This window comes from Lithobates pipiens, unplaced genomic scaffold (genome assembly GCF_037356315.1).
Source record: "Lithobates pipiens isolate NorthernLeopardFrog02 unplaced genomic scaffold, aLitPip1_a1.2 Scaffold_8, whole genome shotgun sequence".
Taxonomy (NCBI): Eukaryota; Metazoa; Chordata; class Amphibia; order Anura; family Ranidae; genus Lithobates; species Lithobates pipiens.
In genome coordinates, this window is record NW_027507903.1 from 385937755 (window position 1) to 385961915 (window position 24161).

Genomic DNA, 24161 nt, shown 5'->3' on the forward strand with positions numbered 1-24161 from the left:
CGGGAGTGAGGGTCATAATTAAAGTCCCCCATCCACACTGCCGGCACCGAGGGGTATTGTGCCATAAATGCGAGGCCCTCCTTAATTACAACCGTATTATAGGGAGGGGGGACATAGCAGGCTAGTATCAAAATAGGGGATCCGTTAATGGTGGCGTGTAGAAACACATATCTGCCCTGCCGATCCGTCTGGAGCAGCACTAGGTCAAACGGCACCCTTTTAGCAATTAGGACCGAAACCCCCCTGGAGTAGGAGGTGTGGGTGGCATGGTATGCCCAACCTATCCATGGCTTTTTGAGAGAGGATTGAAGATGGCCAGTAACATGGGTCTCAACGAGCGCAATTATGTCAGCACGCTGGGACTTAAGGAATGCCAGGGCGGCGGTTCGTTTTATCTTATTCCGCATACCTCTGACATTCCACGTAAAGAACTTTAGAGAGCTCATGGCGGATGCAGGGCGCATACAATAAACCAGAGGTGTACTAGAGTCAGCAGAGCAGTCACGGCTATATCAGTTAGCATAAAACACAATAGCAGCCAATACCCATAGTGCATGTAAAATTTGAACATAGTACCTTCAGCATAAACAAACGTTTGTAAACATAATGGTGTAAGAAAAATAGAAACCACAACATTCCCTCCCCCACCCAGTCCAGCGCCACCCCAACACGGCTTGGACATCAAACCCCATAACCGGGTACCAACAGGGGACATCCAATGCGTAGGACCCATTGGAGGCATGGAACTTGATTGCAGGGGGGCATAGATACCCATGGCAACAAAGAAAAAAACAAAGGGGGGAAAAAAGAGTCAAACAAACGGGGGAGGAAGAAGTACACAAAAATCCAAAAAATCCTAGGGGGGCGACTTCTTCTCTGAAGGGTGCTTGGGGAGTAGGAGCCAAAAAGGTGTAACACCATCATGGCTGAGCAGGGGGTAGCTCCGCCCGCCATAGGGATGATTGCTTAAAGTATAGTAGAAAAGGTGTGGACGTCGTGTAGCCCACGGTCCTCCCCAGGCGCTCCGCAGGTATAAAGGAGGCAGGGAGCGCATGTCGGCAAGGTCGCCTGGAGTCGATAAGCATGCTGTAAGAGCCGGAACTAGTGTTAAAGGAATTTCCGGGTTAGCCCCCAGCTTCCGCAAAGGGCCGTCAGTTGTAATGGGCCCATCAACGGCTTAATCAAAAAGTCGTGGGCGCCCAGGTAGGGTAGCATGTTCAGTCTCGGTGTTCCCTCTGGTCAATCCAGGTGGACGCCAGTGCAGGATCTTCAAAAAAGATGGTTCGGCCCTCGTATTCCACGCGAAGTTTCGCAGGATACAACATTGCGTATTTAAGGTGTAGAACCCGAAGGCGTCGTTTAACATCCTGAAACCTGGAGCGCTGCCGCTGTACCTCGCTGGAGAAGTCTGGAAATACTGCCAAATGCGTATTGGTATAAGGGATATTACCCCTTTCTCTGGTCAGGCGGAGGATTTTGTCGCGATCCCGGAAATTAAGAAATTTCGCTATCAAGGTGCGCGGTGGGGCTCCCTGGGGAGGAGGATGAGCAGGAATGCGATGGGCCCTCTCCACCGCGAACATCACCGAAAATGCCTCTCTGCCGAAGGTGGAGGTCAGGAGATTTTCAAGGAAACCCGCCGGGTCGCTGCCCTCAGCCGACTCAGGGAGGCCAATAAAGCGGAGATTGCACCTCCGAAGGCGGTTCTCCATGTCGTCCTGTTTTGCGCTAAGCTGTTGCAGCTGGCGGCGTACCTCATCAGTGGTGTGTTGCAGGGGGTGTATGATGTCCTCAGCTCTACTGATGCGGGTCTCTGTCTCCGCCACGCGGTCCCCGAGGGTGGAGAGGTCTTGCCGGATGAGGGACACATCAATTTTAACCTCCTCAATTTTGGAGGTGAGCGTGCTCTGGCACAGGGCGATGGCATCGAGGACTTGGTTAGTGGCTGATGCAGAGTGGTCTGCGTCAGAGGGAGCTCCGGCGCCATCCCTGGCCCGGTGCTCCTCCTCATGGCGGCGGTACCTGGCAAGCTTGTCAGCGGCCTCGGCTGACTTTTTAGGTGGGGACATGGTCCGGAAGTGGTCCGAGGTGTGCCAAGATGGCCGCTGTGTATTAGGCCAACCTCTTAAATTCCCCACTCACAACAGCTGTACAGTGCCGCAATTAAGGTTATGGACCGTGTTCAAGAGGATCAGCGGCTGCAGCGGGAATAAACCGGGGACAGGACGGTCAGGGGGTTACAGATCACCGGGCACAGTACCTCAGCGGGTATAGCAAGATGGCCACTGCTCCTAGGCCCAGGCCGGTCCCACAGGCTGTCCCACCGGTCGCAGGGGGATAAAGGGGCACTTCACAGGTGGTAGAAAGCAATCGGTGGCCACAGCAGAGAGATGTAAGTTTGCAGGCAGTCATAAAGGTCTGTGAAGGCCGCCTCGGGTGTAGCAAGATGGCCGCCGGCAGAGGGACCAGGCCGAAGCCGCGGACTGTCCCACCAGTCTCCGTCCGAAAAATAGGTCCCACACCCGCGGCCGAGGGTGATCCGGCAGCCGGGGGTGCTGCGGGGCAGCTCCGGAGTAGTCTAGAGGGCTGGGGAGGCCCGAGAGCCGCCGCCGGGTGTAGCCAGATGGCCGCCGCTCCGGCGCCTAGGCCGAAGCCGCGGACTTTCCTACAGGCCGTCCCCGAATGGGGAAATCCCACCAGAACGGCCCCGCGGATGGCTCCAGGAGTATTGTGGGGGAGAAGGCAGGGACGTCCAGGCACAGCACCAAGGCAGGATGTTGCAGGATGGAGGTTGCAGGAGTGTGGACGAGCGGAGCTCCTACTGCAGATGTCCTACTCCATTGCACCTCAGGCCACGCCCCCAGAGCGCACCTTCTTATACATGTTTGGTGTGTCTCCCAGGTGGCTTGTGGCAAGCTTTAGACGAGAATTTGTTATGGATATCTTTGAGAAATGGCTTTCTTCTTGCCACTCTTCCATAAAGGCCAGATTTGTGCAGTGTACGACTGATTGTTGTCCTATGGACAGACTCTCCCACCTCAGCTGTAGTTCTCTGCAGTTCATCCAGAGTGATCATGGGCCTCTTGGCTGCATCTCTGATCAGTCTTCTCCTTGTCTGAGCTGAAAGTTTAGAGGGACGACCAGGTCTTGGTAGATTTGTAGTGGTCTGATACTCCTTCCATTTCAAAATGATCGCTTGCACAGTGCTCCTTGGGATGTTTAAAGCTTGGGAAATCTTTTTGTATCCAAATCCGGCTTTAAACTTCTCCACAACAGCATTACAGACTTGCCTGGTGTGTTCCTTGGTCTTCATGATGCTCTCTGCGCTTTCAACAAAACCCTGAGACTATCACAGAGCAGGTGCATTTATACAGAGACTTGATTACACACAGGTGGATTCTATTTATCACCATCAGTCATTTAGGACAACATTGGATCATTCAGAGATCCTCGCTGAACTTCTGGAGTGAGTTTGCTGCACTGAAAGTAAAGGGGCCGAATAATTTTGCACGCACCACTTTTCAGTTTTTTATTTGCTAAAAAAGTTTAAATTATCCAATAGATTTCGTTCCACTTCACAATTATGTCCCACTTGTTGCTGATTCTTCACAAAAAATTAAAATTTTATATCTTCATGTTTGAAGCTTGATATGTGGCAAAAGGTTGAAAAGTTCAAGGGGGGCGAATACTACTTTCGCAAGGCACTGTGTATATATATATATATATATATATATATATATATATATATATATATATATATATATATATATACACATACACACACACTTATATATTTTTCAGACACCCTAGAGAATAAAATGGCGGTCATTTGAATACTTTACGTCACACCATATTTGAACGGCGGTCTTACAAGCGCAACTTTTTCGGAAAAAAAATACTTTAATAAAAAAAATAAGACACAAGTAAAAAATGTTTTCTATATTGTGAAAGATAATGTTACGCCAGTAAATTGATACCAAACATGTCATTAGGGGTGCAACGGATCAAAAAACTCACGGATCGTTACTCGGATCAGAGTCACGGATCGGATCATTTTTTCGGATCAGCAAAATATAAAAATAAAAAATTAATTAAAGACAAATCTTGTTATACCCACTGGAGTTTTCGATTTCACAGTTATTTTCAACACAAACCGGAGCTTATATGCTTAAATACAGTTTTGTAAATCCGACAGACTGTTTAGATGTAAAATTTTAAAACCAGCAGCAAACCTGCTGACCTTACCTGGTTGCTAATGTAACAGAACACCTCTGATTTTCACATTTAACTATTAGCAACAAGATGTCTGCTTGCCCCCTTCTCACTATCATTGCTGTGCAGGAGTGTGGGGTATAGCAAGATGGCGGCGACGAAACGTCACTTCCTGACGAGACAGCGGCCGCCGGGTGTACCAAGATGGCTGCCACTCCGGAGCTAGGCCGAAGCTGCAGCCTTTCCTAAGCCACGCGATCAGCAGAGCGCTCCATGGATCGCGTGGTGTGTTGATCCGAACAGGGTGACCCGTTCGGATCACGGATCGGTGACGATCCATTGAAACCCCACATGTGATGCTTCAAAATTGCACTCGCTGGTGGAATTGCGACAAACTTTGGCACTTTTTTTATATAATTCAAACGTTATTAAACATTTTTTTTCACTTATTACATTCAACATTTTCCAATGGCGCAGGGCCAACGTGGTGCCTATATTTAAAAAGGGAACAAAGTCTTTACCAAGTAATTATAGACCCGTTAGTTTAACTTCTATAGTTGGGAAGATACTGGAGGGATTAATTAAAGACCACATAGATGAGTTCTTGCAGGAAAAAAATATTTTGAGCAACAGACAGCATGGATTCATTTAAGACAGAAGTTGTCAGACAAACCTGATTTCTTTTTATGAGGTGGTAAGTAAAACCTTGGACAGAGGGGTGGCGGTGGACGTGATATATTTGGATTTTGCAAAAGCGTTCGATACAGTTCCGCACACACGGCTCATGTGTAAGGTAAAGTCTACTGGTTTGGAAATATCAGTTTGTAAATGGATAGAAAACTGGCTAAAAAGACAGAATTCAGAGAGTAGTGGTTAATGATTCTTACTCTGAATGGTCTAAGGTTATCAGTGGTGTACCCCAAGGTTCAGTGTTGGGACCCTTACTTTTTAATATCTTTATAAATGATATTGGGTCTGGGATCAAAAGTAACATTTCCGTGTTTGCAGATGACACCAAGCTATGCAGTGGAATAACCTCCTTACAGGATGTCTCCAATTTACAAGCCAACCTCAATGCTCTGTCTAATTGGGCAACTATGTGGCAGATGAGGTTTAATGTTGAGAAATGTAAAGTTATGCACTTGGGGGCTAAGAATATGCATGCATCATACATTCTAGGGGGCGTACAACTGGGGGATTCCATAGTGGAGAAGGATCTGGGGGTTTTGGTAGATCATAAGCTCAATAATAGCATGCAATGCCAAGCTGCGGTTTCCAAAGCGAGCAAAGTCCTTTCCTGTATTAAGAGAGGTATGGACTCCAGAGAGAGAGATATAATTTTCCCCCTGTTCAAATCATTAGTAAGACCTCATCTGGAATATGCCGTTCAGTTTGGGGCACCAGTTCTCAAAAAGGATATTGGTGAACTGGAGAAAGTGCAGAGAAGGGCAACCAAACTGATAAGAGGCATGGAGGAACTCAGCTATGAGGAAAGATTAGAGGAACTGAATTTATTCACTCTTGATAAGAGGAGATTAAGGGGGGATATGATCAACATGTAAAAATATATAAGGGGTCCATATAGGGAACTCGGTGTCGAGTTATTCACTTTACAGTCAACAAATAGGACAAGTGGGCACTCTTTACGTCTAGAGGAAAAGAGATTTCATCTCCAAATACGGAAAGGTTTCTTCACAGTAAGAGCTGTGAAAATGTGGAAGAGACTCCCTGCAGAGGTGGTTATGACCAGCTCAGTGGATTGCTTTAAGAAAGGCCTGGATTATTTCCTAAGTGTACATAATATAACTGGGTACTAACATTTATAGGTAAAGTTGATCCAGGGAAAATCCGATTGCCTCTCGGGGGATCACGAAGGAAATTTTTCCCCTGCTTTAGCAAATTGGATCATGCTCTGCTGTTTTTTTTTGCCTTTCTCTGGATCAACTGTGGGTATAGAATTGGGTATATGGGCTGGTATGATATTTATTGTATATATATATATATATTTTTTTGTGGTTGAACTGGATGGACTTGTGTTTTTTTTTAACCTGACTAACTATGTAAATATGTTGCATATAAACAATACCATAAAATGAAATCATCATCTCTTGCCTTTTAAACTTATGATATCCTCGGTGGTTTACTTCCCCATCGCCTTCCATTCCCCTCCTCCTGGAGAGTGAAGGGGAGAGTGAAGGGGAGAGAGAGAGAGAGAGAGAGAGAGAGAGAGAGTGAAGGGGAGAGAGAGAGAGAGAGAGAGAGAGAGAGAGTGAAGGGGAGAGAGAGAGAGAGAGAGAGAGAGAGAGAGTGAAGGGGAGAGATAGAGAGAGAGAGAGAGAGAGAGTGAAGGGGAGAGAGAGAGAGAGAAGGGGAGAGAGAGTGAAGGGGAGAGAGAGTGAAGGGGAGAGAGAGAGAGAGAAGGGGAGAGAGAGTGAAGGGGAGAGAGAGTGAAGGGGAGAGAGAGAGAGAGTGAAGGGGAGAGAGAGAGAGTGAAGGGGGGAGAGAGAGAGTGAAGGGGGGAGAGAGAGAGAGAGAGAGAGAGAGAGAGAGAGAGAGAGAGAGAGAGAGAGAGAAGGGGAGAGAGAGAGAAGGGGAGAGAGAGAGAGAGAGAGAGAGAGAGAGAGAGAGAAATAATTTTCCCATTTCTTTTTTTTCTCTAGCCCCACGCCCCTTTCCTTCTTTCTTCTTCCTTTCCATGCTGTCCCAATAAATACCTGCTCTTTGTGTTCTTTTATAATTACAAGTGGATCTTAAATTTTGTAACACCATTTATTTAGCATTTTTCCTTTTCCTTCCCCTTCTCCCTCTCCCTTCCCATACCTCCCCTCCATCCTCCTACCCTTCTCCCAAAATGGGGTATTCTGTGTGTATCATCGTGAGTTATATTCCTGTACTTATTCTATATTAAACACTTTTCCTTTATTTTACTTCTACCTATATTTAGATCTCACTTCCTTAATATAATTTATATAAGTGCCTTTCTTTGTGTTATTTCATAACAAGTCTCTTTAATTCTCAAACAAATGTGTATATTTACTCTCTATGGCCCCTTTCACACATGCGGATGGTATGTCCGTATTTCATCCATCCGTTTGCGGATGAAAAACGGGCATACATTCATCCCTATGGGATAGCGGGTGTCTGCGGATGAGCATCCGCAGACACCCGCTATTGTCCGCCTCCGCAACTGTCCGATTCTGCAGACGGAGGAAAATCCTATTTTTCTGTCCGTCTGCAGAGCGGATCGGACGAACACGGACAGACAGTCCGTGCTCGTCCGATCCCCATAGAGGAGAGCGGAGAGCTGACAGGGCGGTCCCTGCACAGTGTGCGGAGACCGCCCTGTCCGCCGCCGGCTCAGCGGGGACAACGGATCGATCCCCGCTGAGCGAGCGGATCATAACGGGGCGGATCATTACTGATCCACCCCGTGTGAAAGAGGCCTATCCCTCAGCCTCACACATAAAAAAAAAAAAATTAGAGAAAAGGGGGAGTTCACTCTCTCCTTCTCCCCCCTCTCCTCCCTCCCATCTGCACAGTGCAGATTATCCAATCCCTCATTGGGACCAACCTATTTGTAGTGGGTGAGGCCTTCCCCCTCTTTTTCCTCTACCCCAGACCATTCTTCCTTATTTCTCTTATAGAGCTACCTTCTTTATTATGATATATTCTTTATCATATACCTTTTTTCACTGAGAAGAGGGAGGGAGATGGGCGGTGGGGGAAAAAAAAAAAACACACCCCACCCCCCCAGTAACATTCAATTGCATTAAATATGTTACGTGTTGATTACTCCCCCCATTTTACCTTTCCTCCTTCTTCCTCTGTCTCCTCCTCAGATAAAAAAAAAAAACACGAGAAAAAAAACACAATTTTCCCCTCCTCTATCTTGTCTTATCTGTCTCATCAGGTCTTCTCTATAACTTGAGACCACCGTTCCAGATATTGTATTACAGTCTTTACATTATTTGGTCTCCAGTCTACATAGTCCATTGGTGGGAGGTCCAATATTTCTACGAACACTTTCAGATCATCTTTTGTGCAGAGCACCGCCATTTTCCCGTTTCATGATGCTATTAATGGGATAGGGGAATCCCCATTGATACCTAATCTCCAACCTTCTCGTTTCCAGTAATGGACGCACCATTCTGCGTTGCATTAACGTCCTGCGTGATATATCCTGGTTTATAAATCAGCTGATTTGTTCTGTCATTATGGGGCAATAGTATATCCAGCTCCTGCTCTGTAGGGGTATCTCCCAACTCCGGAAGTCCCTCTATACCCCTTTTTAGTCCGCTCCCCCACCAGGGTCCCCCCCTACCTTTTGGGGTCTGCAGACTACCCCTCTTTTCCGCTGCGGTGTGTGCCAGGTCTCCACTGTGAGCACTTTCATCTCCACTTTGTACCTCTCCACCTCTGCCAGTCAACTGCCTGCCTCTCCCGCCCGTTAATGGGCTTCGGTCCTGCGGGCTGTGTGTATTTTGGGTCAGGGAGTCGCGTCCCGGCTTCCCCCGCACTTCGCCTGCTGCAGACCTGCTCCCCCTCCCGCTGGATGCAGGGCGGCACGTCTGCGGGTGGACTTCCCTCTCTCTGTGTGGCTTTCCATGCAGCTTTCTCGTCTCTCGTTTGGTGTAGTATCAGGGAGCCGTGCGCTGCAGGCTATGCGCTGTGTGTGGCCAGCGTCAGGCTTCCCACTCATTGCATAAACACTTCAGGTGCAGCCTCTATTACGTGGTCTGGGTGTGTGAGCTCATGCCTCACACCTTCACTCCTCTTCTCATTACTCACTCGTCTGCTTCCAAACTTTGGCACTTAATCTCCATCGGCAACATTTGGAAAGTCCCTACAGGATTCCAGTTTTGAGTTACAGAGGAGGTCTAGTGCTAGAATTCTTGCTCTCGCTCTAACAATCATGGCGATTCCACACATGTGTGGTTTGAAAACTGGTTTCATATGTGGGTGCAGTCGCTTTTGCGTGTGAGCTCGGCAGGACTGATTGCTTTAAATTATTTTTTTTCTTACTTTACTTTTTATTTTTACACTGTCCATTTAAGAAAATGTATTTGGGTCACAGTTATTTCTATTACAAGGAATGTAAACATCCCTTGTAATAGAAAAAAGGCATGACAGGGCCTCTTTAATGTGAAATCTGGGGCCAAAAAGACCTCAGATCTCACATTTACACATAAAATAAATAAAAAGTTTTTTTTCTTTCAATAAAAAATAAATAAAAAATTCCCCTTCAAGACCATTGGGCGGAAGTGACGTTTGACGTCGCTTCTGTCATCCAATGGTATGGAGTCGAATGGGGTCCATTATTCCCTCACTCGACTCGCCTCGCAAGGGAAAGTGGTTGTAAAGGCAAATATTTTTTTATCTTAATGCATGCATTAAGATAAAAAACCTTCTGGACTGTAGCGGTTCCTACTACAACCCCCACAAATACTTGTGGCAAGACACTCGCCCCTTGCTAGATGTCATCAGAGGAATCCAACTTGCTAGCGAATACCTATTCTGGACGCACACTGGCACTCGAACTTTCTTCCTATCCAACCATCCTAACACTGCCATTTTTCACGTAACTGTTCCACCCCTCATAATTCTTGTGGTTATATTGAACTAAGGCGGCAAATTCTAGGTTCAACCATCGGAGGTATTGCACCCCCACTTCTTTATAGACCTGGTAAACTGAAGCACTTGTCGTTCCAGACCGTGGCAACTGAGGGGTGTACTGCGATCTTCATACCCGGATATACTTCCTACACCCAACAAAATCTTCCAGGAAGTCTGGTCTTCTTTATAATTTAAGAGTATACGTGACAGGTTTGCAATAACGCTATGTTTCTGCATCGCTTAGCCTGTAAGGTTCCCCCTTTCACTACTTTCTTTCTACTTGGCGCAACAATGTTATAGACTCCTTGAAAGGGGGTATTTGCACTAGCCTTTACAGAGTGGTAACTATGTGTGCTTATTACAATATCCGATTGTTATCAGTTTTATTGGTTACTGATAAACTGTTATGTCCAGCCTGTGGTTTTGCCTTTCATTTTGAGACCTAGTGTTTACATTTAAGTAAGATTTCACACTGATATGATGCAACAAACTACATCTCCCTGAGATATTTACATGCACCTAGTCTGCTACCATGAGGCAAGTTCCCCTTATTCCCCGTCTACTAAACTTCTATATCTCCTCCATCTTTAGCCTGTTGAGTCGTGAGTCAGCATACTAGCGATACATCTACTTTATTTCTTCTCGGTAGCTGCTAGAAGCAAGTTCATCTGATATAGGGTGGGTTTGCTGTCCCCGCACTGTACACCTATTGATCCTCCTAATATCAAGACAGGGTGGTGTACCCCTCCCCCTCCTACTGTCTCATCAGTTTTCTGGTGGTAGTCACCGTTCCCTAGCTCATCTGTTTACACGGACACAGCGTCTCGCGCTCTCATTCTTATACCCCCCCCCGAACGGCAATTATGAATTCAACCCCGGCATCGCAACAGGCGACCCCTCTCCACCAACAGCTTAAACTATACTCTATTAACATCCAAGGACTTAACACATCTGAAAAGCGAACAAAACTACTATCTACATTACAACATTCCAAAGCTCATATTGTTCTTATTCAAGAAACTCACTTCAGAGCAGACAGCGTCCCAAAACTATATAGCAAACCCTTTCCCACGGTTTATCCGCACCCAATGCAGATGCTAAATACAAAAGGAGTGTCTATTCTTTTCTCACGACATTGTCCAATCCAAGTTGATGACATTATGAAAGATACCCAGGGCAGATTTCTATTTCTGAAAGGCACGCTATATAACAAGCCCATAACTCTCGCAAAAATATATGTGCCTAACACGCATCAAGTCACCTTCCTTCGCAATACCTTCCAACACCTAACCTTGTTCCAATCCGGCACCCTTATTGTCGGCAGGGACCTGAATGTTGCCCTTAATCCCACCCTTGACACCTCCTCTGGCGCCACCACTGTGGCGTATAAGACTCTTTGCGCGATTAAATCACAATTTCATGACCTGTTGCTGCATGACTCATGGCGCACATTGCACCCCAACGAAAAAGACTTTACCTTTTTCTCTCCTCCCCACAATAAATATTCACGACGTGATTACTTTTTTATATCCCAAAATGAACTGTCCTTCTTAACCAAAGCCACCATTGACCCCAAAATCCTATCGGATCACAACCCAATCTCCATGACCTTATCTATCCCAGACACTGTGGCCCGCACACGCATTTGGCGTCTCGACAATTCCCTACTCACTGACTCTGATAAAATTCAAAAAATCTCCAAAAGTCTCTCCAATTATTTTTCGGAAAATTCTCTGGAAGGTTCCCCACCAATTTTGCTCTGGGCGGCCCATAAATGTGTTATTAGGGGGGATTTTATATCTCTATTGGCCACACGAAACAAACTTAGAAGAGCACATATTGATGACTTGACTAAACGCATACACAGTTTGGAAAAGAAACACAAAGCCTCTCTAGCAGCTAATGTACTCACAGAACTGACGAGTGCACGAGAAGAACTTCTGGCGGAGCTACACAAAAAAATGAAACAAAGCTTCACCCTCTCCCAGAAAGTCTTCTATGAGTATAACTATAAGTCAGGAAAGCTGCTAGCTAGAGCCCTCCAGGCTAAAAAAGCGATGCACACCATACATGCGCTCAGAAGTACTACGGGTGAAAAAAATCTCCAAGACGGAAGACATAATGAACAATTTTGTTCGCTACTTCTCAGAACTATATAACCCCCCCCCCACAACAATCTACCTCCCAGACTGATCGTGTGACCGATATCCGCACATTCTTACAAAAATATTCTCCCACTTCCCTCACAAGTGAAGAGTCCTCTGCTCTAAACTCCCCAACAGTTGAAGAGACCCCAATTGCCCTGAAACAAATGAAGCCTGGAAAAAGCCCGGGTCCTGGCGGCTTCACGGCAAGCTACTATAAGACTTTCCCTGATCTCTTACTCCCTCATTTGGTCAATGCCTTCAACCAACTTCCGAACTCCAATGAAGTACATAGAGATATTTTGGAAGCCCACATTACCCTTATACCTAAACCTAATAAAGACCCAATGCTAATCACTAACTACCGCCCCATCTCGTTGCTCAATGTAGACCTGAAACTTTATGCCAAAATATTAGCAAACCGTATTCTGCCCCTCCTTCCTCAATTAATTGCTTTGGATCAAGTTTGTTTCGTCCCTGGCAGAGAAGCCAGGGACAACACTACCAAAGCGCTAAATATTCATCATCATTGGCTTACTACCACATCCACTCCTGGCTTTTTACTATCCCTTGATGCAGAGAAGGTGTTCGACATGGTGGCCTGGGACTACATGGAGGCAACCCTGCGGACAATAGGAATCCCACACCATTTACTGCAGATAATGGTCCTCTATTCGTCCCCCACGGCAAAAATCAGAATCAACAGCAGCCTGACGAATGCCTTCTCCATTACCAATGGTACCCGCCAGGGTTGTCCCCTTTCACCCCTGATTTTTGTACTTACTATGGAACCCTTTCTCCGCAAACTCAGGGACAACCCAGATATAAAAGGCTTGTCAATAAACCATAAAACATATACAGTAAGATAGCAGCGTATGCGGACGAAATTTTACTTTTACTTTCAGATCCAATTATCTCTATCCCCAACCTGCTAAAAGATTTTAAGCTCTTCCAGGATCTGTCCAATTTGAAAATTTATTTCACTAAATCGAAAGCCCTCAACATTTCCCTACCACCTTCAATAGTAACGCAGTGTACTCACAACTTCCCTTTTAGCTGGGAAAAAGAGGCCATCACATACCTAGGTATTCAAATTCCTACTAATTTGACTTCCCTCTATGAAAAAAATTTCCAACCAATCCTTCATTCTATCCAAACCGACCTGCACAAATGGCAAATGAGTCCCTTCTCGTGGTTTGGCAGAATGGTCATTTTGAAAATGAATGTTCTGCCAAGGCTACTTTATTTACTTCAAGCTATTCCTATCAGCTTACCTCCATCCTTTTTTTGCTCAAACGCCTATGTAGACATTTTATATGTAAGTCCAAAGCTCCCAGAATCAGCTGGCAAAGATTCACACTTCCTAAAAATCTCGGAGGTCTTGGGGTGCCGGACATTCAAAAATATTATCTAGCATGTCATCTAAATAGAATTCTTGACTGGCACTCCCACACACTTCACAAAGATTGGATTCGACTTGAACAAGCATATTCTCACATTCCTCTAGAAAATTGGCCTTGGATACATAAGTCCCACATTCCACGCGATCTTCGAATGCACCCTTTCATACATACCTCACTTCAACGTTTCCGGGAAGCTTGCCCACACAGGACGATGATCCCCAACCATGGCCCAATGACTCCACTGAACCACAACCCAGAATTTCCACCGGGCCTTCCTTTGCATTCACCACTCACAACACTACCAGGTCCTAAGCCAAGGGCCTATAACTTCTTCCACAATGGCAAACTCCCGTCACATCAACTTATAGCCTCAGCATTTCCGCACTACCACGTCCCCTTCTTCAAGTACCTTCAACTGCGGCACTTCTTCCAAAACCCCAAACTTGGAGCACAGTGGCACAGGGACCTTACACCTTTTGAATCCATGTGTGTTAGTACTGAACCACAAAGACATGTTATATCCGTAGTTTACTGGCTTCTTTTCTCGTCCCATGATATTAAACAAGACAAAATTGTCAAACGCTAGGAATCTGATTTGCACCTAGATCTCTCAACGGCAGAATGGGAAACAATATATCACAATATACACAAAGGTTCTGTAAACGTCACAACTCAAGAAAATAGATACAAAATATAGGCTAATCGGTATAGGACCCCTGACAAAATTCACAAATTCTCCCCTACCGTCCCCGCGACTTGTTGGAGATGAAACAATGCCTTGGGCACTTTACTCCACATCTGGTGGGAATGCCCACTTCTACAATTGTTCTGGAAAGAAAAACACTGTCTGATTTCTCAAATTACGACATATTCCCCTGACCTAACTCCTGCTCTATTCCTATTACACCACAATACTACTACAACCCTGGCCTACGCCAATTCCCTGACCATTCACCTCATTAACACGGCCAACCTGTGCACTGGAGAACTACATCACCCCCTACAGTAACAGAATGGCTAAAAAAGGTAGATACTATAGCAGAGATGGAAGAACTCATTCACCAGGCAGGGACACCCCGAACACTTACGGGAAAACCTGAGTAGTTTGGAAACATTTCAGATCTTCCACAATATCTGGACTACCTCGCATTAACTCAACGCAAAACCCTTACCTTGATGCGCAACCGCCAACTGCAACATAATCCAACCTTGTACCGCAGATATCCCTTTCCTAATATTTACAAGTTCTGCCCTCTCCATAACTGTCCATCAACTCAGTCGGCCGAACCTTCGCTGATATTCACCCTGAATTGATCGGGCCAATTAGCCTCATAATTATGATGCCCTCCATAGGGACCAATCCACATCCCCCCCCCCCCCTTGATGTCTAGAGAGATGCTGTCCTTAAAAATTCTAGAATTGGGGACGGTGCTCCCTCAATTGCAGTGCATTGGTGACCACCACCCTTTTTGGGAATTCTTGATATATCCCACTGACGGTCACAGTCAGAGCCCATTAGGGGTGACCGGAGCTGGGATTTTGTATGTCAGCTCAGTACCGTACTGCCTTTAATTACTACATAAACTTTAACGCTTTCTACTGAAGATACAATTGCATGACTGAGAGTATTGGTTGGCTCCCACCCTATATTCCTCCATATATGGGAGTTCCAACTGATTTATACTATCAGTTGGCCTATATTAGCATCTTCTGATCTATATTACGTGTACTGTTATACATGTGTTCTACAATTTACCTGTTTGCGGTGATTAATTGCTTTGAGTACATGTTGTGTACTTACTTTTCTAACCATTGTATGTATGTAACCTGGCAAAACTTCAATAAAATTTACGGGGGAAAAAAACAAAACAAAAAAAACCTTCTGTGTGTAGAAACCCCCCTCAGACCGCCCTTATACTTACCTGAGCCTCATCTCAATCCAGAGATGTCCAGGAGTGCCTTGGCCATCCGAAACTCTCCCTCCTGATTGACAAACACTGCAAGTGCACCATTGGCTCCAGCTATTGTCAAAGTCAGTTAGGCAATGAGGAGGGGGGAGGGTGTGAGGGTGTGGAACCACGGCTCTGCGTGTCTACGGCTCGGGTGCCACCTCAGCAAGCTGCTTGCTGTGGGGGCTCTCAACTGAAGGGAGGGGCCAGGAGCTCTATTCATGGACCTGAGAAGAGGAGGATCTGGACTGGTCTGTGCAAATCAACTATAAATACTTAAGGTTGAACATAGTTTTTATTATTATCACAAGGTCAGTGCAAATAAGGAGTACAAAATAGTAGTACATTTCAAAAGATACACAAACAGCGAGGTACAAGTGTAAAAGCATAAAAAACTGCGTAAATGACAAAGCTGATTAATACCGGTATAAATGAAAATAAAGAAAGGAAAATATCAACCTGTGGAGGGAAGGGAGGGGGGGGAGGGGGGGGGGGAAGGGTAGGGGAAGGTGAGGGAGAGGAAAGGAGGATGACAGGAACCTCAAAAAACTGAGATCATACTGGGCCGTTGTGCAGCCGTCAATATGGGTCCAGGGCGGTGGCCCGACCCTAACCTATAGCACCACATGGGGGGGAGGGAAGATGGACGGGGTCCAGCCGGGTGGTGGTGTGCAAAATGAAATGAAATATGAGCACAGGCCCATTAGCTGTGCAACCCCAAAGGAGTATCACAGGTGAACAACAAAAATACAGGACATGGCATTGTCCTATCGAATGCCATTAAGGAAGCCCGCTGAGGCCGAATGATGGCGCCAGATAGACCACAGAACAGTAAATTTGTCATATCTGTCGTCCACCTTCGCCTGCAGCTCCTCCATGACCATCATCTCGTTAAGAAGTTCTATCCAGCGAACCACCGATGGGACCCGAGCCGTCTTCCAGGAGAGGGTGATGTTGTGACGGGCAGCAGAGAGGAGGAATCTAAGAAGGCAAGACTTGTGCCGTTTGATGGAGCCCGGTATAATGGACAGTAAGGCCACCAAGGGCGAGGGAGATAAGGAAGCTTGATACATTGCATTATACGTTTCAAAAACTTTATCCCAAAAAGGGCGAACCATAGGACACTCCCACCAGACATGAAAGAACGTACCTGTCGCACCATGGCACCGCCAGCACACATCCGTTGAACCAGGGAACATTCTGCGTACCGAGACTGGAGCTCTATACCAGCGTGATAACAATTTATAGTTTTTTTCCTGAGTGAACCCTGATCTAGAGGATTGGTGAGTAAGGATAAAGGAGGTATGCCATTGTGATGAGGAGATTTCGGTTCCGACGTCAGTGGACCATTTGTCAGTGTAAGTGGGGAGTGAGGTGTAAGTAAGAGATTGGAGTTCTTTGTAAAGAAGAGATAACGTGTGTCTCGGTGTGTGAGGTAGAGTACATAGTTCTTCAAATAAGGTGAGGGTCCTGTGAGTTTTACCGGATAGGAAGAGTGAGTTGCAAAATTGGTTGATGGACCGTTCAGAGAGCCAATCTAGATCCGGTAGGGGAGACGCTGTCGCCAGGACTCGCAAGCGACCAGTGGAGGGGTGGACAAATTGATTAGCTGTGGGCCAATCCTCCCTGCGATATGCCCCAATGTGGGTAGCCGTGTGAAGAGTGGGGAGAAGTGGATTGTCAAAAAGGGAGGAGAGAGGGCCAGGATCCGTGGACAGGCCTGTCGTACCGGAGACGGCATACCATTTGGTCAGAGCTGCGATCGTCAGGGGGGATATCCCACGAAGTGAGCGGAACACGGCGTGATATCCCCATAACAGGGCCCTAAGGTCCCTAGGGGCCATATCTTGTTCAATAGTCACTGTAAGTTTGGGTAGGGGTCTCGGGAACCATTCTAACAGTCTAGACAGCAAGGATGCTGTGTGATATAGTTGAAAGTCAGGTAGTCCAGTCCCCCCGCGAAGCTTGGGGGCGCATAGGATCCTATGTTTCAGTCGAGGGGGGTGGCGGAGCCATACAAATTTAATTATCGCAGATCGGAGGGAGAGGAAGAACGTCCGAGGAAGAAGTATAGGAAGAGTTTGGAACAGATACAGAACCTTGGGCAGTATGTCCATTTTAATGACGTTCATCCTCCCCCACCAAGTAAGTTTCAGATTATACCAGGAGTCGAGGGAACGTTTGATGTTGGTCAACAAGGGGCTATAGTTAAGGGAGTAGATGTCCTGTAAATCTCCAGGGACTGCAGTCCCTAAATATTTAATGGAGCGTGATTGCCATCGGAACGGGTAGTCCCTTTTCAGGGCCGCCAGGTCCCGCTCCGGCAGAGAAATATTCAAGGCTTCGGTTTTGTCTATATTAAGTTTAAAATTACTATGGGTAGCGAAGCGGTCCAGTTCCTCGAGAATATATGGTAGGCTAGTGCGGGGGTTTGTGACATATAGAAGTAAGTCGTCAGCATAGAGTGACAGCTTGCGGGGAGCCGATGGGGTAGGAATACCGTGAATAGAGGTATTGTTACGTATAGCCTGCGCCAGGTGTTCCACTGTGATTGCGAATAGCAAGGGTGAAAGAGGGCAGCCCTGCCTGGTACCGTTACTTATTCGGAATGGCGTGGACGATTCCCCGTTAGCTGAGACCCGAGCAGTGGGGTGAGAGTAGAGAGCCATTATCTTGGAAAGTAAGTTAGGGCCTAAGCCTATTTGTTGCAGGGAAGCACGAAGAAACTGCCAACTCACCCTGTCAAATGCCTTCTCGGCATCACAAGCCAAGAGGCAGGCGGGAATATTGTGTGTCTTGGTGTAGGCGATCAAATGTAGTGTTTTCGTGGTGTTGTCCCTGGCTTCACGGCCAGGGACAAACCCCACTTGGTCCCCATGGATCAAAGAGGGAAGGAGGGGGGCTAGGCGCGTGGCAAGGACCTTAGCGTAAAGTTTCAGATCAACATTCAATAGGGAGATGGGGCGGTAATTACTGCAGAGTCTCCCATTTAGTCAGGTTAGAGGTGTTGTCTTCAGCATGGACCAGGTTAAACTCTGTGATTGCTGCGGTAAGTGCCGCATTGCAGACTGAGTCACGGAGGAGGTTATCGTTAAGTCGCCAGGATTTATGGACGCGATTGTTTGGGGGCATCCCAAGTGACAGATGCACCGGGGCATGGTCGGACCAAATTCTCAGTCCTATGTCACAGGTGGGATCACAGTCTAGTAAAGCTTGGGAGATCAGTATGTAGTCGAGTCGACTGTATGAGTTGTGTGCAGGGGAGTAGTAAGTGTAGTCACGTGCCGAAGGGCAGAGCACCCGCCAGGGATCAACTAGGGAGAGGTCCTGCAAAATGGAGCGTATACTGGTCAGGGAGGAAGGAGGGATGTGTGACTTACCAGTGGACGAGTCCAGTCTCGGTACTAATGGTACATTCAGATCACCACCCAGGATCAAGTTATGAGTGCCAAAAGCGCGCAGGCGGGATGCCACGGAGGAGAGGAATCGATGCTGGTTCTGATTGGGGAAATAAACATTAACAACGGTTAAAACTGTTTGTTGAACCTGTAACTTCAAAAACACATATCTACCATTGGGGTCTATCTCCTGGTCGAGAACAGTCGGGTTGAAGGAGGCATGGAAGGCCACAGAGGTCCCCCGCGTCTTGGCGCCCGGGTTGGTGCTATGGAACCAGCATGGGTATCGTTTGTCAGAAATATTAGGGAGTTTGTCTGTCCGGAAGTGGGTTTCTTGCAAGAGTAGGATATGAGTTTTGGATTTGTGGAAGTGATGCAAGAGTTGTCTACGTTTCTCCGGGGTATTAAACCCCCTACAATTAAGGGAGGAGATTTTAATACCTAAAGTGGGCACGTCAAGCGGGGGGGGGGCGGAAGGGGTGCGGTAGGGTTCCTGTCATGGGAACTAAAGGAGGTAGTCTCCATTGAAGGAGGGAAGGGGTTAGGAAGTGGGCTCTAAGGTCAGGGGGGGAGAGGGTGTCAAGCAAAATACGTCTGAAAAGGGCTCAACAGAGCCTAAGGGGGTGGGTCAGTATGTGACGCCCCCAGGCAGGGCGGGAAGGAAGGAATCAGATCCCACCCACTAGTGTTCAGGGGGGGAAAGGGAGGTGAACACTACACAGGTAGCTAGAAAAACAACAAAGAACAGAGGCAATGAAGACTCTGCACACCCTAACGTGGGGAACGTGGAAGGGCAAAACTTAGGGGCTCCGCCCCAACATAGCAAAATAAACAGTAATAAAGATAAAGTGCTTATCTAAAGCGCACAGCACAGCACGTGCGAGGCGACATAACAGCAATGGAACAATGTAAAGTCAACAGCATAGTAGCAAAAATATATAGTCCAGGTTACAGTCTAAGGCCTGCGAGCAACCGTAATAGAAAAGGAGCACAGGGGGACTCATGGAAGAGTCGCAACAAAAATAAAATGGCAAAAATAGAAAACAGTAACGAACAGTGTGGTTGAAAAAATAGGACTTCATAGGTAAGAGTCCAGCGTCCAAGCTCAGTGATCAATTCACTAGTCACCTAGAGGAGGAGAAAGAGGTACAACAGAACATATAGGCAGATCTGGAAGCCAGCAGGCGTCAGGGGAAAACCATAAGGTTTATAGCAAGGAGGATGGTGGAGAAGAAAAAGAAAAAGGAACCCCCATGTTATGAGGGGTAAGTTCAGCCAGGTGGAGATTTGGAGGTGCGGGATCTGGATCTTTTCTTCCTAGATTGCTTCTCCCAGCGAGGCGCTTTAGGAAATCCCGGGGTGGCCGCCTCCAAGGGCCAATCCGGAATCCGGATCTGTGGTAGTTCAAACACTCCAAGAAAGTTAGGAAGATCACCCAGGGTGCGAAAGGTGGCCGATTTACCCTCATGAGATGCAAACAGATGAAAAGGGAAGCCCCATCGATATTTAATTTGCTTAGAATGAAGTGCGTCTGTGAGTGGCTTCAGAGATTTCCGCATGAGAAGGGTCTGCCTGGAGAGGTCCGTCAGAAGCATGACGGGGGATCCGTTAAAGAGAATGGAGTCTCGAGACCGAGCGGCCTGCATGATGTCAGATTTGGTGTGGAAAAAATGGATGCGGCAAATAATGTCCCTTGGGTAGGCCGGGTTGGGATTGCGGGGGCCCAGGGATCTGTGGATCCTGTCAATTTCCAGGTGCTCATCTTGGGGCTTGTTCAATAGCTGGTTAAACATCAGAGTGGCTGCTTTGGCAAGATCCTTGTTTTCAACCGACTCCGGAACCCCGCGGATGCGGATATTATTGCGTCTACTTCTGTTCTCCTGGTCATCGAGACCGTAAAACAGTTGTTGGATCTGATCAGTGTGTTGCTGAAGAATGTGATCATGTTCAATAATTCTGGTCACAGATTCCTCCACTGTTGCTTCAATATCGTCAAAGCGCTGACCTATATCATGGCGTAGGTCTGTGATCTCACGCTTATAGGAGCGCTCAAGCCTGCTGATGTAGGCCTCAATATCCCCCTTGGTGGGGAGGGCCTTGAGGTAGGATTCCATGTCCCAGGGTGCTGGCTGAGGATGCGGCTGGGGCGGAGGGGTCCCGGGACACGGTGGGTGGTGGGGGCTCCGGGTGTCTGAACCGGGGGAGTGCGGTGAGGGAGAAGAGGCCTCCGGGAGCGGAGAGGGTACCTGAGAGGCGGCGAGGGCCGCCTGCGCCGCCGCCGCGCGGGTCGCCGCCATCTTGGAAGCCGGTGTGGTCCGTCCCGCGGATCCCTTCGCGGGGAAGTAGCTGCCTATTTCCTTGGATTTGAGATCCCCCGAGGGTCGGGGGGTGTCTCCGGTCCCCCTCCTGTTCATGGGGGAGAAGAACGAGGGTGCTGTCGGCCGTGCTGTGCGCCGTTCTAGATGGTGGAGCGGGAGCCGAGGTCTCAGGCTGCCTTCCTCTCCATGCGCCAAGCCACGCCCCCAACTATAAATACTTAAAACAGTAACACACTACCCTTGAAATTAGCATACTATTATCATAAGAGGGTCTGGACAGTGCTGTGAGCAAATCAGGCTTTGCATAGTGGTGTGAATCCAGCAAACTGTGCTTACAGATTGGAGGGGAGATCACAGAGAGGTGTATTGAGATACAATTTTGATCAAGCTGAACTGCTTAGACTACAGTTGGAAAAAAAAAAGTGTGATATCTGTATCTAGTATCTGGCAGCAGTGCCTAAATTTAAAAAAAATGGCTTAACAGAATTACACATTTTTTGGCAGTTTTTTTGGCACACATGCATTTTAATTGCGCATTTAACAGTTTGCCTACACTTATGCTTTAAGGTAAATGGTTCAGGAACTTTGGACCTTTTACAACCTCTTCTGGTTATATATAGGAGGCTATTGTTATTGGGCAAGGTAAGTTAGGGAAAAACATACAATACAGTGGATGAAATACGAAGCCAACATTCACACTGTATTGTGTAAGAGTATGATATGAGGGAAGAACAAAGCCAACCAAACTTTGTCAGCAAAGTTATTGTACAGAAAAACAGTCATGTCTTACCCAGTGTTAGGAGAAAATGAGGAGTCAAAGGTCAACTTCAGTCCTTTTGCAAGCTGAACAAAAAAGAAATAAGCCAGTTGAATTTACTACAGTCACTGATAGATTGGCAATGTGAATGAAGTTTAGACATCTGGAAAAACTGCTATACTCAAGCTTACTTGATCTTCTACTGTGATCTCTGTGCCTAGCGCGTTATCTGTGTTCCACTTCTCTGTGAATGTCAGACCATATTCTGCCCATTTGTACTTTGTTTCCAAGCTTCCAGTGACTTTACTGGTCTCTGCATTTGCTGATCCGGAACTTATGAATTCCTGAAAATCCATAAAGAAAATTGCTATTACAGTAAGATAAAAAACATGTTAACGTGCTCAGACAAATTTCAACTGGGCCATCCACACGTAGACCTAAAGTAAAAAAACACTACCACGAAATGCAGCATTCTACCCACCCCACAATCTTCTAGTCAAATATGGTTCATTAACCTAGGGAAATGTTGCTCTAGATTCTATAATGTCTGGTGACAAAACTGTGACAGACCTAGCCGGGACACAGGCTTTTTGAGAGGACTGAATGCGAGCCTCTTGCCGATCGATTATGGGCCCTGGATTTTAAGGGGCACAGGGTGAATGAGAACCCCACTATAATCTGTGCTAGTCAGATTCAATGCTGTATATATGTACAGTATATATGATGTGTGTTGTCTCATGCTGTTGGGACACACACTGTCAAATGCTAATGTCATTAACTCTAGACACCTGTCTGTTGTGTGAATTAGGGCTGCAACTAACGATTATTTTCATAATCGATTAATCAGCCGATAATTTTTTCGATAAATTAATCGGATTATAAAAAATAAAAACGTAATATGCCATTTTTCCATTTATTTAAAAGTAATAATGAAAAAACTGAGTGTTACACTCAAACTGCAGAATAAAACACCAATGATGGGGTACTATTACCCACAAAGAAAGTATGGTGAATGTCAGATTCCCTGCTTTATTCATACAAGTATGTGTATATGTAAAGAGAATAATAATAGACATATAAAATACTTTTTTTCCCCCCTCCTTTATTTCATAGAAAGTATACATTGAGGACTGCCCCCCCTGCCATGCCATCCCATCCACAGACTGGCCCCTCTGCCATCCCATCCACAGACTGGCCCCTCTGCCATCCCATCCACAGACTGGCCCCTCTGCCATCCCATCCACAGACTGGCCCCCAACATACCGTCCTTCACGTTGCCGCACCGCGCGGAGACTACCTTTGAACTGTGGCCACTGCACATTACACACACACTGGCAGCGGGGGTGGGCGGCACCACAGGTTTTCTATTGAAGACCAGCTTTTGGTCTTCTTAAAAATGGCAGCCGGTGGAGACATTGTCTCCGCCGGCCGCCGGCCTCTAGCGGCCGGCCGCAAAAAAACGGGACAAAATAAATTCGGGACAAATGTCCTAATCCCGGGAATGTCCCGGGAAATTCGGGACAGTTGGCAACTAGGTGAAGAGGATTACTGTCACAGCTGCTTGTTCTCTCAACTGAACTGTGAAGCCATTAAATGGTTTGTGTCATAACTAAGCACATGAGCAGTACCATGGCAACTGCAGGTCAAACAGTAGCTAAGATGGCAGCTTCCTTATCTGTAAAGTATAGAAGGATTTTGTTTTGATTTTACACAGAAAGGAGAGCTGAAGGTGGAAGTATGGTGCTGCACAGTTGTTCATTTATGACCCCAGCGATATGATGGTTTGACAGTTTGTTTGAAAGCACTAGCAAATTTTACAGTTAGCATACCTGGTATGGCGGAAATTTAACTTATATAACCACTTCCCGACCAGCTGCCTCAGTTTTAACTGCGGCAGAATAGCACGGGTGGGCAAAACGATGTAGCCTCCTTTAAGCGTAATAGCAGGTGCGTGCCCACTGCATTGCGGGGGTGCTGATGCTCGTGACTGACAGCCACGCGCGATCACTGGCACGAGAGGCAGAACAGGGACATACGTACATACGTGTGCTGTGTGTGTGTGACAGTAGGGAACACAGTTAGCCCCTTGATCGCCCCCTAGTGTTAACCCATTCCCTGCCAGTGACATTTACATAGTAATCAGTGCATTTTTATAGTACTGGTTGTTGTATAATTGTGAATGATTTAAAAAATGTGTCAAAAGTGTCTGATGTGGCTGCCATAATGTCGCAGTCTTGATAAAAATCGCAGATCGCTGCCATTACTAGTAAAAAAATAAATAAAAAAATAATAATAATAATAAAAATGGCATAAAGCTATCCCCTATTTTGTAGACGCTATAACTTTTGCGCAAACCACTCAATATAT

The 24161-nt window shown here is 46.6% G+C and overlaps 1 protein-coding gene across 5 annotated transcripts in view; it reads right to left on the bottom strand.

The window, feature by feature from the left end:
- VDAC1 (voltage dependent anion channel 1) overlaps positions 1 to 24161 on the bottom strand; it is a 600174-nt gene that overhangs the window by 219449 nt on the left and 356564 nt on the right. For 4 of the 5 annotated variants that reach the window (XM_077473900.1, XM_077473896.1, XM_077473898.1 and 1 more), the window contains 2 exons: positions 21986 to 22138; positions 21828 to 21880 (listed from right to left, as the gene is read on the bottom strand). In XM_077473900.1, coding sequence (XP_077330026.1) covers positions 21828 to 21880; positions 21986 to 22138 — 206 coding nt within the window. Of the gene's footprint in view, positions 1 to 6137; positions 6385 to 21827; positions 21881 to 21985; positions 22139 to 24161 lie in introns of those variants that run through there. The other variant, XM_077473897.1, reaches the window with a different exon arrangement.